We start from the raw sequence: 13,770 nt of genomic DNA, 5'->3' as shown, positions 1-13,770 counted from the left end.
GTCTGTTGTGCTTTTATCTTAACAGATGTCCCCGGTCCACCAAAAGACCTAAAAGTAAGTGATATCACAAGAGGTAGCTGTAAACTTTCATGGAAGATGCCAGATGACGACGGTGGAGACAGAATCAGAGGCTATGTTATAGAAAAAAGAACTATTGATGGGAAGGCCTGGACTAAAGTCAATGCAAACTGTGGCAGTACCTCCTTTGTTGTACCTGATCTCATATCTGGCCAAGAGTATTTCTTCCGGGTACGTGCAGAAAACCGTTTTGGTGTTGGCCCTCCTGCAGAAACCATCCAACGGACCACAGCCAGGGATCCAATTCGTAAGTAAAATTAAATTCAAACAAATCCTTTAAAACCAGATGTTACCGTAGAGTGGATTTATTCACGTTTCTGTTTTGGTTGTGAAGATCCTCCTGATCCGCCTATTAAACTAAGGATTGGCCTTGTAACCAAGAACACAGTGAGCTTGACGTGGAAACCACCAAAGAATGATGGTGGAGCTCCAGTTACACATTATAATGTTGAATGTCTCCGCTGGGATCGTACTGGAGAAGTGAAAGAGTCTTGGAAGCAATGCAACAGACGTGATGTGGAAGAAACAAAGTTTACTGTTGAGGATCTTGTAGAAGGTGGAGAATACGAATTCAGAGTCAAAGCTGTAAATATAGCAGGTCCTAGCAGACCATCAGCCACTGTTGGCCCACTTGTTGTCAAAGACCAGACCTGTAAGTACTAACTGATACCAGTAAATACAAATTTAATTTTAAAATTATGAACTGTTTTTTACGTTATTTTTTCAACATTTCATTGTAGGTCCACCATCTATTGAGCTCAAAGAATTTATGGAGGTTGAAGAAGGAACAGATGTTAAAATTGTGGCCAAGATAAAGGGTGTACCCTTCCCCACATTAACATGGCTAAAAGCCTCTCCAAAGAAACCAGATGACAAATCCCCAGTGCTCTACGATCAACATGTCAACAAGATTGTTGATGAAGATACTTGCACTTTATTAATTCAACAGTCTCGGAGAAATGATACAGGCTTATATACTATAACAGCTGTAAATAATCTGGGAACTGCTTCCAAGGAGATGAGGCTCAATGTTCTGGGTAGGTATCAAGAACTCTTATACATTACAGAAATTGATAGCACTCGTTTGATACTTTAGTAGCATTTGAATTAATTCTTCTTTATTAAAATGTATCTTTTAGGTCGTCCTGGACCTCCAGTGGGACCTATTAAATTTGAATCCATTTTGGCTGACAAAATGACAATATCATGGCTTCCTCCATTAGATGATGGTGGTTCTAAGATTACAAACTATGTTATAGAGAAAAAAGAAGCAAATAGGAGGACATGGGTACCTGTTACTAATGAGCCTAAGGAATGCATATTCACTATTCCCAAGTTGATGGAAGGCCATGAGTATGTGTTCCGCATTATGGCACAAAACAAATATGGTATCGGAGAACCTTTGGATAGTGAGCCAGAAACAGCACGAAATATTTTCAGTAAGTAGAAATATACTTTCAAGTGATGGCAGTTGTTTCCATATGCTGGTATGTGTACAGAATCTCTTAAATACCACTACTACTTTTTTCTCTTCACTAAGTAAATTTTCTAGAATAGCTTGAAGAATTTTACCATTAGTACTTATTTCTTAAAACCACGTGTAGCACTTTAAAATACTGTTCGTCCTCCTTGGTATATACTAAAATACAATCTCAACATTTTTAAGGCTTAAATATACAAAGTGTTTATCTGATAAGATCCATGTCATTCTATTGTAGTCGAGACAGTATTAACCTCACAATCTCAGGAAGAGTCAATTTCCTGCCTTCACTTCTTAAAGATAAATTAGACAGAGTAGCTCTGACATAGAAGAAGTGTTAGGGTGACAGGAGAAAATAATGATTAAAACATCCTGTGTTAGGCTGGGCACTGTAATGAGGTAGTGATCCAGAAAGGCAAGAAAAAAAAAATTTGCAATTGTTATTTAAAGGACAGATACTTTATTGTTCACAGAACTATCTGTACCTGAATAGGGATGAGAAACTGAATGAGGGAAGGAGTTTTGTGCAGATAGGTAACTACCTAGTGCAATGGTGACTCTGTGAGTGCATAGCTGCTCTGCACACTAGCTGTCTCCATGTTTCTTTAGCATATTTTTTACAAGATATGTGTGAATTTTTTCCCCAGCTGTACCTGGACCTTGTGACAAGCCAACAGTTAGCAGTATAACACGTGACTCAATGACTGTAAACTGGGAAGAACCAGAACATGATGGTGGCTCTCCTATTACCGGTTACTGGTTGGAGCGCAAAGAGACCACTGGAAAGAGATGGACCAGGGTTAACCGAGATCCTATCAAGCCTATGACACTGGGGGTTTCATACAAAGTCACAGGTCTTATTGAAGGCTCTGAATATCAGTTCCGTGTTTCAGCTATCAATGCAGCTGGTGTTGGCCCACCGAGCATGCCATCTGATCCAGCACTTGCTAGAGATCCTATTGGTAAATATTTTAGATTCTTTTTTCCAAAATTTGAAAATATTCAAGTAAGAACATACAATATATTGTTATGCTATGTGATGATATTTTTCAGCCCCACCTGGCCCTCCTATACCAAAAGTTACTGATTGGACAAAGTCTTCTGTAGACTTGGAGTGGGCTCCACCAATAAAGGATGGTGGTTCCAGGGTCACTGGCTACATTGTTGAGTATAAAGAGGAAGGAAAGGAAGAATGGGAACGGGTAGGTGGAAAACTATTACACCATCTGCATTTCTTCTCTCTGTGTCTGTCAAAGTAAATTGCTGCAGAAAAAAAACCAAACTATCATTTTCTTTATACATTTTTACTATTCAAGTTATTTTCTAAAAGTTTGCATTTTTGTACCATAATTATCTTCATATGTTTAAAATATAAGACCAAACTTAAGTTAGTACTTGCCCCTTAAGTTAACTTTGCAATTCCTAAACTTAGAATTTAATAATTTCTGCTTAAAGATGTGAGAAAGTGTGTAGGTAATTTGTTATTAAAAAACCAAAAGACCAAGTTAGAACTGGCACAAAAGTAAGTTTCATTGGTATCAGACAGTGCCAAAGCATTTACAACCACTATGTCCCTATATTTTCCTCCTTTTTTCAATAATACATTACTGAAAATTTAACTGGTGTGCATCTTGGGGATTCTTTATATCTCCATAAACATCTGGGTGCAATTTAAGTAATACCTAAATGTCCTACACTGTTTCCAGGTAAGAAGCCTTCATATTGGGGTTTGAAAAGAACAGAATTCCTTTTTCTGGCACTTTCACTTACATGAGTTTATGTGTCCAGAAACACATGTAATTCTTCTGAGACCAGACTATTATAATTGCTGTAGCAACCGTCTCTGTAGAATTATCAAAAGATAAATCTTTAGAATAGCTTGTATGTCCATGTTCTGTATTTCTTTACACAATTTCTGAAGAATTCTATGTGAGGTAGATCCATATATGCTTAATACCATTGTGTGCTTGTAAATCTGAAATAATATCTGATGTAAGACTTGTTTCAAACTTTGCAAAGAAATTGTTCATATCTTGATGTTAGCTGACATTACAACAATCTTTTCCAGGTAAAAGATAAAGAAATTAGAGGAACCAAGTTCGTTGTGGCAGGATTGAAAGAAGGATGTTTTTACAAATTTAGAGTTAGAGCAGTGAATGCTGCTGGCATCGGAGAACCTGGAGAAGTCACCGATGTTATTGAAATGAAAGACAGAATTGGTATTTATCATTTTCATTTACATTTTTAGTACCTCTAATTGAAAGTGAGAAAAAAAATTCATTGAATTTTTTTGTTCACCTCCTTCAGTGGCTCCTGATATTAATTTGGATGCAAGTGTCAGGGACAGAATTGTTGTTCATGCTGGAGGAGTAATTCGGATCATAGCATATGTCTCAGGAAAACCACCTCCAACAGTGACTTGGAGCAGGGATGACCACGCTTTGCCAGAAGAAGCCAAAGTTGAAGAAACAGCTATTAGTTCTTCTTTAGTCATCAAGAATTGCAAAAGGAGTCACCAGGGTTTATACACTCTTCTTGCTAAAAATGACGGTGGTGAGAGGAAGAAGACAATTATTGTTGATGTGCTAGGTAAATAGCAACTTCAGTCCATGTGAACAAGTACAATTTCTTAAAATTCAGCATGTATACTTAAATACTCCATTTTTTTCCTTGCTTTCAGATGTGCCAGGCCCAGTTGGAATGCCACTCCTTACTGAGAACCTCACCAATGACTCTTGTAAATTGTCATGGTTTACTCCAGAAGATGATGGTGGTTCTCCTATTACCAACTATATAATTGAAAAACGTGAAGCTGACCGTAGAGCTTGGACTCCAGTGAGCTACACAGTTACAAGACAGAATGCTACTATTCAGGGACTCATTGAAGGGAAAGCCTATTTTTTCCGAATTGCAGCTGAGAATCTAATTGGCATGGGTCCATTCACAGAGACAACAAAAGAGATTGTCATTAGAGATCCAATAAGTAAGAATATTTTTGAGTTTGGATAACTGTCATAATATGAGGTGTGCTGAATATGCAGAAAAATGCATTTACCATATTTTTTGTTTATTCACAGCTGTTCCTGACCGTCCAGAAGACCTGGAAGTAAAAGCAGTTACCAAGAACTCTGTTACACTAACTTGGAACCCTCCAAAATACAATGGAGGCTCAGATATCACCATGTATGTTCTAGAGAGCCGTCTCATTGGTAAAGACAAATTCCACAAAGTTACAAAGGAGAAAATGCTTGATAGGAAATACACTGTAGAAGGCTTGAAAGAGGGTGACACCTATGAGTATCGTGTGAGTGCTTGCAATATTGTGGGGCAAGGCAAGCCATCATTTTGCACTAAACCAATCACGTGCAAGGATGAAATTGGTATGTATCTTTTTCATATTTCTTTTGAAAACAGTGTTTACATTTACTGATTCCTTACTTTTTCTTATTAATATTGCTGACGTTTTGGGGCATTCATGTTTTTCAATATTGTCTTTCAGCTCCTCCCACACTTGACCTTGACTTTAGAGACAAGCTTATTGTTCGAGTTGGTGAAGCTTTCAGCCTGACTGGACGTTACTCAGGCAAGCCTGCACCAAAGGTTACTTGGCTAAAGGATGATATTGTTGTGAAAGAAGATGACCGTATAAAGATCAAGACAACTCCTACAACTCTTTGCCTAGGGATACTAAAATCTGTCCGTGAAGACACAGGCAAATATTGTGTGACTGTAGAGAACAGCACAGGAGCAAGAAAAGGATTTTGTCAAGTGAATGTTGTTGGTAGGTTTTACTGAACAACAGTATTGTCGGTTATTTATTAGTGATTTGAAGTAATTGAATTATATAAAATGTAGGTATTGAAATGTGGGTTTTATTACAATATTTTGATTTACTGCATTTTCAGTTATACTGAAAAGCTACTTATTAATTTCGAGTACGTAGTTAAATCTGGATTAGTTTATTCAGGATGAATAATTTAATGTCTCTAAATGCATTTAGAGACCATCAACACTCTAGAAAATGTTAATCACCAACTACTTTATAAGCATTAAGAAATTAAGTCCAGTGAGTCAAATATATATTAAGGAGGAATAGTCCTGAGGTCTTGATTCCTTATTAAAACTGTGATGTCAGGTTTCTCATTTTATACTGTATTTACTGTATTGGCACTTTTTAATCTATGATGTTATGTGAAGTTCATATAAAAGCATGGATATGCTTTATTTTTTCTTAAACAGATCGCCCATCACCTCCAGTAGGCCCAGTTATATTTGATGAAGTCTATAAAGATCATATGGTAGTTTCCTGGAAACCTCCATTAGATGACGGAGGCAGTGAAATCACAAATTACATTATTGAGAAGAAGGATACACACAAAGACCTGTGGATGCCAGTTACATCTGCCACAGTGAAGACAACATGCAAAGTTCCTAAGCTGCTTGAAGGAAGAGAATATCAAATTCGAATTTATGCTGAAAATCTTTATGGCATAAGTGATCCTCTCATCTCTGATGAGATGAAAGCCAAGGACCGTTTCCGTATGTTTCTCATTTGCAACCTTACTTTAATGCTCTAATCTTTATTCTGTTTGTAATGCTTATACACTCTTTTTTTTTCCCCACCCCAGGTGTTCCTGATGCACCTGAGCAACCAATCATTAAGGATGTTACCAAAGACTCTGCAGTAGTGGTTTGGAACAAACCGTATGATGGAGGCAAGCCAATAACAAACTATATTGTAGAAAAGAAGGAAACAATGGCTACAAGATGGGTCAAAGCTACCAAAGACCCGATTTTCCCCAGTACAAAGTTCAAAGTACCTGATCTCCTTGAAGGCTGTGAATATGAATTCCGTGTTTCAGCAGAAAATGAAATTGGTGTCGGTGATCCTAGTCCACCATCAAAGCCAATTTTCGCTAGAGATCCAATCAGTAAAGTATCAAATTTCATTTCTCATTGAAATTTTAATGCACTCTTAATTTCAGTTAGAAAAGGATTTTAATAGTTTCTCTTTTTTTGCTTCTTTAACAGCAAAACCAAGTCCACCTGTTAATCCAGAAGCAGTAGATAAAACTAAAAATTCAGTTGATTTATCTTGGCAACCACCACGCCACGATGGAAATGGAAAGATAATTGGCTACCTAATAGAGTATCAGAAAGTTGGAGATGAAGAATGGAAACAGGCTAATCTTACAGCAGATTCTTGTCCTGACACAAAATACAAAGTCACTGGTCTTACTGAGGGTTTGACCTATAAGTTCAGGGTGAAGGCAGTCAATGCAGCAGGTGAATCTGATCCAGCCCACGTTCATGATCCAGTAGAAGTAAAAGACAGGCTTGGTGAGTTTAATAAAATCAGATAAGTTTACCTAAGAACATTTTTTTCCCCCTCATTTTCCTCAAAACTTATCTTTTTGATTCCAGAACCTCCTGAGTTGATACTTGATGCTAATATGGCCCGAGAACAGCATGTAAAAGCTGGAGATACCCTGCGACTTAGTGCTGTTATTAAAGGTGTTCCATTCCCAAAAGTTACCTGGAAGAAAGGAGATCATGAAGTCTCACCCAAAGCTGATATTGAGGTTACAGGAGTTGGTAGTAAGCTTGAAATTCGTAACACGGTCCATGAAGATGGTGGAATTTACTCCCTGACAGTTGAAAATCCAGCTGGTTCAAAGACTGTTTCAGTAAAAGTCGTGGTCTTAGGTAATCTTTTTGATGTTCCTTTTATACCACATCTTCTTATTCTATAAATGGAGATTGAGAGATAAAGGAATTTCTGAAAAATATCAATAAACAAAGTTTTATAAAAAATACACAGTAGAAAAAGGACTAAAAATTACATTAAATATATTATCTTGAAATTTACTAAACTTTATAAGAAATGCTTTGATTATCAAATAAATAACAGATTTTATTTTTATCAATTTTAGATAAGCCTGGTCCACCCAGAAATCTGAAAGTCAGTGATATTAGAAGCGACTCTTGCTATCTCACTTGGATGGAACCAGAAGATGATGGTGGCTCTGTCATTACCAACTATGTGGTGGAAAGGAAAGATGTAGCTTCTGCACAGTGGGTAGCCATCTCATCATCCTCCAAGAAACGCAGTCATATGGCTAAATATCTGATGGAAGGCACTCAGTATCAATTCCGAGTTGCAGCTGAGAATCAGTTTGGTAGAGGTCCATATGTGGAAACACTTAAGCCTATTAAAGCTATAGATCCACTGCGTAAGTGTTTTTAAGTTACATAATTTGTTTTTTTAATATTGTTATTGGTAATTTTGAGATTGTCATGTTGGTATGAATGTGAACATGATACACTGATACCATAGATTTTTCATCCTAGTAACCATTTTGTGTTTTTACTTTAAAAGATCCTCCAGGGCCACCAAAGAATCTGCATCATGTAGATGTTGACAAGACTGAAGTTTCCCTTGTTTGGGATCGACCAGATCGTGATGGTGGTGCTGAGATAACTGGATATTTGGTGGAATATCAAGAAGATGGTGCAGATGAATGGACAAAGTTCCAGACGGTCCCTATGCTAGACTGTGTTGTTACAGGCCTACAAAAAGGAAAAATATACAAATTCCGTGTGAGAGCTCAGAATATTGTTGGTCTCAGCCTTCCTGATACAACTATACCAATAGAGTGTCAAGAAAAACTAGGTAATTTTTGGTTTTTCGTGTTGTTTCACTTATTCTTTCTCTCTTTCTTTATGCATTTCCCTTGAAAAGGTAATTTCTGTTTTTCTGTCATTTCAGTACCTCCATCTGTGGAACTAGATGTGAAGTTAATTGAAGGTCTTGTTGTTAAAGCTGGAACCACAGTGCGACTTCCAGCAATTATGAGAGGTGTGCCAGTTCCCACTGCAAAGTGGGTTACTGATGACACTGAAATTAAACCAGATGGCAAATACAAGATTGAGACTGACAATTATTCAACCGTGCTTACTATTAAAGACTGTGTAAGAAAAGATACAGGAGAATATCTACTCACAGTATCTAATGCAGCTGGCAGCAAAACTGTGGCTCTACACCTTACAGTTTTGGACGTTCCTGGCCCACCAACTGGTCCTATTAATATTCTTGAAGTAACACCAGAATACATGGTTATTTCTTGGCGCCCTCCTAAAGATGATGGTGGGAGTCCTATAATTAATTATATTGTTGAGAAGCGTCAATCAAAGAAAGAAACTTGGGGAGTGGTTAGCTCTGGAACAAGTCACACAAAAATTAAGGTTCCACGACTGCAGAAAGGCTGTGAATATATTTTCCGTGTTCGTGCAGAAAATAAGATAGGCATTGGTGCACCCCTTGATTCAGAACCAACAGTTGCTAAATATATGTTTGATCCACCGTCCCCACCTGGTAAACCAACTGTTTATGATATTACAGAAAATGCTGCAACAGTGTCTTGGACCCTACCAAAATCTGATGGTGGAACTCCAATAACTGGTTATATACTTGAACGTCGGGAAGCATCTGGTAAATGGGTGCGTGTCAATAAGACACCTATACTTGATATGAAATACAGAGTCACTGGTCTTTTTGAAGGCAACACATACGAATTCAGAGTTTTTGCAGAAAACATGGTGGGTTTAAGCAAACCATCTCCAAGCTCTGATCCAATAAAAGCATCACGCCCAATCACTCCTCCTGGACCACCTATAAATCCAAAATTAAAAGACAAAACTAAAGAAACAGCTGATCTTGTGTGGACAAAGCCGCTCAAAGATGGTGGCAGCCCAATTCTGGGATACATTGTGGAATGTCAGAAAACTGGAACTACACAGTGGAATAGGATTAATAAGGATGAACTCATTAGACAGTGTGCTTTCAGAGTACCTGGATTAATAGAAGGAAATGAGTATAAGTTCCGAATAAAAGCTGTCAACATTGTGGGAGAGGGAGAACCAAGAGAACTGGCAGAAACTGTACTTGCAAAGGATATCCTTTCTCCTCCAGAAATAAGCCTAGATGTGACCTGTCGAGATTTAATTACTGTCCGAGTAGGTCAAACAATACGTATTACTGGTAAGGTAAAAGGCAGGCCAGATCCTGAAATAACGTGGTCTAAAGATGGCAAAGTACTAGTCCAAGAAAAGCATGTTGAAATACTCCATGATCTACCGAATGTTGAACTGCAAGTGAAAGAAGCCAAAAGATCTGATCACGGCAAATATATAATAGCAGCTAAGAACAGCTGCGGACAGGCTCAAGCTTTTGCTATTGTTAATGTACTTGACAGACCTGGACCATGTCAGAACCTGAAAATAAGCTATGTCACAAAAGACTCTTGTATGATTGCTTGGGAGAGTCCAGTGGATAATGGTGGCTCTGAAATTACAAATTACATAGTAGAGTACCGTCAACCAAATCAAAGGGGATGGTCAATTGTCTCCTCTGATGTCACTAAACGATTAGTAAAGGCAAATCTTGTAGAGAACCGTGAATACTTCTTCAGAGTTTGTGCAGAAAACAAAATAGGTCCAGGGCCTTGCATTGAGACCAAGACTCCCATCCTTGCCATCAATCCTATTGACAAGCCTGGAGAGCCAGAAAATCTTCACATTGCAGAGAAAGGGAAGACATTTGTATATTTGAAATGGAGAAGGCCAGATTATGATGGTGGAAGTCCCAATTTAAGTTATCATGTTGAGAGAAAACTGAAAGATTCAGATGAATGGGAAAGGGTTCACAAAGGCAGCATTAAGGAAACACACTACATGGTAGACAGATGTATGGAAAATAAGACTTACCAATTCCGAGTTCAAACCAAGAATGAGGCTGGTGAAAGTGGCTGGGTGAAAACAGCTGAAGTTGTTGTGAAGGAAGATCTGCAGAAACCAGTGCTAGACTTGAAGTTAAGTGGGGTTTTAACTGTGAAAGCAGGTGACACAATTAGAATTGAGGCTGGAGTCAGAGGAAAACCACAGCCTGAAGTTGTATGGACAAAAGACAAAGATGCCACAGATCTCACCAGATCTCCAAGAATCAGTATTGAAACAACTTCTGACACATCGAAGTTTGTTCTCACAAAATCAAGGCGTAGTGATGGTGGGAAATATGTGATTACTGCAACTAACACAGCTGGTAGCTTCGTGGCATATGCTACTGTTATTGTCTTGGATAAACCTGGTCCTGTAAGAAACTTAAAAGTCACTGACATTTCAAGTGATAGATGTACTGTTACTTGGGACCCGCCAGAAGATGATGGTGGTTGTGAAATACAGAACTACATCCTGGAAAAATGTGAAAGCAAGCGTATGGTTTGGTCTACATTCTCTTCTTCTGTCCTAACAAACTATGCAAAAGTGACACGTCTCATTGAAGGTAATGAATATATATTCAGAGTGCGTGCAGAGAATAAAATGGGCACTGGTCCACCAACAGAAACACACCCAATTATTGCAAAAACAAAATATGATAGACCTGGCCGCCCTGACCCTCCAGATGTCACAAGAGTTAGCAAAGAAGAGATGACTGTAGTTTGGAATCCACCAGAATATGATGGTGGCAAATCAATTACAGGATACATTTTAGAGAAGAAAGAGAAACGATCACTGAGATGGGTTCCTGTTACTAAGACTGCAATCCCAGAGAGACGCAAGAAGGTTACTAATCTCTTCCCTGGTCATGAATATCAGTTCCGCGTCAGTGCTGAAAATGAAGTCGGACTTGGAGAACCAAGCTTGCCATCAAGACCTGTAGTAGCCAAAGACCCGATAGGTATAATACCATTGAATTTTTATATTTTTTTTAAGGTAACATGATAGATGACTAAATTGTACAGCTGTGTTCTTATTTGTAATTTTTTCTGTCTTTCAGAACCACCTGGTCCTCCCACAAACTTGAGAGTGGTTGATAGCACAAAGACTTCCATAACCCTTGGCTGGGGAAAACCAGTGTACGATGGTGGTGCTCCAATTATTGGATATGTTGTGGAAATGAGACCAAAAGTTGAGGGTGCTGATCCTGAAGCAGGATGGAAACGATGTAATGTTGCTGCCCAAGTTATTCACACAGAATTTACAGCCACCAGCCTGGATGAGAAGCAATTATATGAGTTCAGAGTTTCTGCCCAAAACCAGGTTGGCCTTGGTCGGCCAGCTGAACTGAAAGAAGCTGTGTCTCCCAAAGAAATTCTTGGTGAGTTTTCCCATCCACTTTATCAGTGTCTACATCCAGCCTCTATTTGCTTTAGGTTTACTTTATTCACATGCTAAACTTTGCATTTTATTTCTTTAATTTTGTCTTTCAGAACCTCCTGAGATTGAGTTGGATGCAAGCATGAGAAAGTTAGTCACAGTTAGGGCAGGATGCCCTATTAGACTTTTTGCCATTGTTAGGGGCCGCCCAGCACCAAAAGTCACCTGGAGGAGAATGGGTATTGATAATGTCATCAGAAAAGGACAAGTTGATCTGGTTGACACTATGGCCTTCTGTGTCATTCCCGATTCAACACGTGATGACTCAGGCAAATATTCATTGACACTTGTTAATGCAGCTGGAGAAAAGGCTGTATTTGTGAATGTCAGAGTCCTGGGTAAGTAATGAGACAAATATCTTTAGACAATTTTATAACTATATTGAATGTTCATTGCAGGAATATTTATGACCCCTAGATCCTACAGTTTTTGAGCATAACCGTATCAGCTAACACTAACTCCCCCCATATAGAAAGCTGTTAGCCCCCTTTAATTTCAACTTTTCAAGGAAGAAAAGTCTAACGTAAATTGAAATTTCTTTATAGATACTCCTGGACCTGTGTCAGACTTCAAGGTTTCAGATGTCACCAAGATGTCATGCCATCTTTCATGGGCACCTCCAGAGAATGATGGGGGTAGCCCCGTGACTCATTACATCCTGCAGAAACGTGAGGCTGACAGGAAGACCTGGGCAACAGTCACTGCAGAACTAAAGAAAACTAGTTTCCAAATAGCAAACCTTGTGCCTGGAAATGAATATTATTTTAGAGTGACGGCAGTCAATGAATATGGGTCAGGTGTTCCAAGTGACATACCAAAACCTGTTCTAGCAACAGATCCTCTAAGTAAGTATGCCTTTATGTACATTTTATGTTTTTTTGCGAACTTTAATAAGATTCTGTGTTTCTTGAAAGCTACTGTTCCTAAACTGGACAGTGCTACTAACTACTCAATGATAAACATAAATATTCATGTACCAGTTCCTTTAAAATAATATGGTCTATGAATATAGTACCTTTGCAATTATTAAGAATTCTGCTCTTTTCTATATTGTCCTTGTTGAATTAGCATGGCTAACATCTGATAATTCAACAAATACTCAAGAGCCAGAAAATCTTGGAAATTCAGTGTTTAATGTGTTTCTTTTTTTCTTTTGCCCTGAAAGGTGAACCTGATCCACCAAGAAAACTTGAAGTTACTGAAATTACAAAGAATAGTGCTACTTTAGGCTGGCTGCCACCACTGCGTGATGGAGGCTCTAAAATTGATGGGTACATTGTTAGCTACAAAGAAGATGACCAACCAGCGGATCGCTGGACAGAGTATTCTGTTGTCAAAGATCTCTCAATTGTTGTAGCTGGTCTGAAGGAGGGAAAGAAGTACAACTTTAGAGTGGCAGCTAGAAATGCTGTAGGAGTAAGTTTACCAATACAAGCTGAAGGAGCATTTGAAATTAAAGAACAACTCAGTAAGTAGCAATTTAAATACTACCTATGTTGCAATATACTGCTTTAATAATAAAATGAGGAAAAATTATAGTTCTTTAACTCACAGAAAGACATATGCTTTATGAAGTTATCTGGATGATGAAGGTTTACTGTACTGAATATTTTGACAGCTCAGAAAGAATGAGACAACCACTAATTCAGAATTATTAAATAATTCTTCAGGTATGGTTTCAGTTGAAACTAGAAAGTAGGAATTAGGGCGAAGTAATAAACTCCTTTGATGAACTTAAAATGAAAGAGAAAAAGAGTCAGACTGGTAGTTTTAGAGATAAATGGGGCGAAAAGTGGCACCTGTTTAAATATAAGAGAAAACAAGTTGCTTATATTGTGAAGTTGATTGGGAATAAAAAGTAAAAGGCAGGGAGGACAGGTTGGCCTATTTAAAGTGGCAGGGTCCCTGAAGCACAGGAGACCTAGGGGTAAGGGTATTGTGACATGGGAAGAGAAAGACAGAGACACAGAAAAACTAGACAATGGCAGGAAGAAAAC

General features: G+C 38.2%; 1 protein-coding gene across 1 annotated transcript in view; it reads left to right on the top strand.

The window, feature by feature from the left end:
- Positions 1 to 13,770, top strand: part of TTN (titin) — a 239,103-nt gene that overhangs the window by 170,727 nt on the left and 54,606 nt on the right. Inside the window, exons 226-247 of the mRNA XM_039387980.1 lie at positions 26 to 325; positions 413 to 730; positions 819 to 1,115; positions 1,218 to 1,517; positions 2,206 to 2,520; positions 2,612 to 2,760; positions 3,627 to 3,777; positions 3,866 to 4,147; positions 4,239 to 4,541; positions 4,636 to 4,938; positions 5,058 to 5,339; positions 5,798 to 6,097; positions 6,187 to 6,489; positions 6,590 to 6,898; positions 6,983 to 7,264; positions 7,492 to 7,791; positions 7,938 to 8,231; positions 8,328 to 11,294; positions 11,394 to 11,714; positions 11,827 to 12,111; positions 12,319 to 12,618; positions 12,939 to 13,241. Of these exons, the coding sequence (XP_039243914.1) occupies positions 26 to 325; positions 413 to 730; positions 819 to 1,115; positions 1,218 to 1,517; positions 2,206 to 2,520; positions 2,612 to 2,760; positions 3,627 to 3,777; positions 3,866 to 4,147; positions 4,239 to 4,541; positions 4,636 to 4,938; positions 5,058 to 5,339; positions 5,798 to 6,097; positions 6,187 to 6,489; positions 6,590 to 6,898; positions 6,983 to 7,264; positions 7,492 to 7,791; positions 7,938 to 8,231; positions 8,328 to 11,294; positions 11,394 to 11,714; positions 11,827 to 12,111; positions 12,319 to 12,618; positions 12,939 to 13,241 (8,964 nt within the window). The remainder of the gene's footprint in view (positions 1 to 25; positions 326 to 412; positions 731 to 818; positions 1,116 to 1,217; positions 1,518 to 2,205; positions 2,521 to 2,611; positions 2,761 to 3,626; positions 3,778 to 3,865; positions 4,148 to 4,238; positions 4,542 to 4,635; positions 4,939 to 5,057; positions 5,340 to 5,797; positions 6,098 to 6,186; positions 6,490 to 6,589; positions 6,899 to 6,982; positions 7,265 to 7,491; positions 7,792 to 7,937; positions 8,232 to 8,327; positions 11,295 to 11,393; positions 11,715 to 11,826; positions 12,112 to 12,318; positions 12,619 to 12,938; positions 13,242 to 13,770) is intronic.

The sequence above is a fragment of the Pipra filicauda genome, unplaced genomic scaffold (assembly GCF_003945595.2).
Source record: "Pipra filicauda isolate LSUMZ 115617 unplaced genomic scaffold, ASM394559v2 scaffold5_size6683894_pilon, whole genome shotgun sequence".
In the NCBI taxonomy this organism is placed as follows: domain Eukaryota; kingdom Metazoa; phylum Chordata; class Aves; order Passeriformes; family Pipridae; genus Pipra; species Pipra filicauda.
This window is presented reverse-complemented; position numbering and strand designations above follow the sequence as displayed.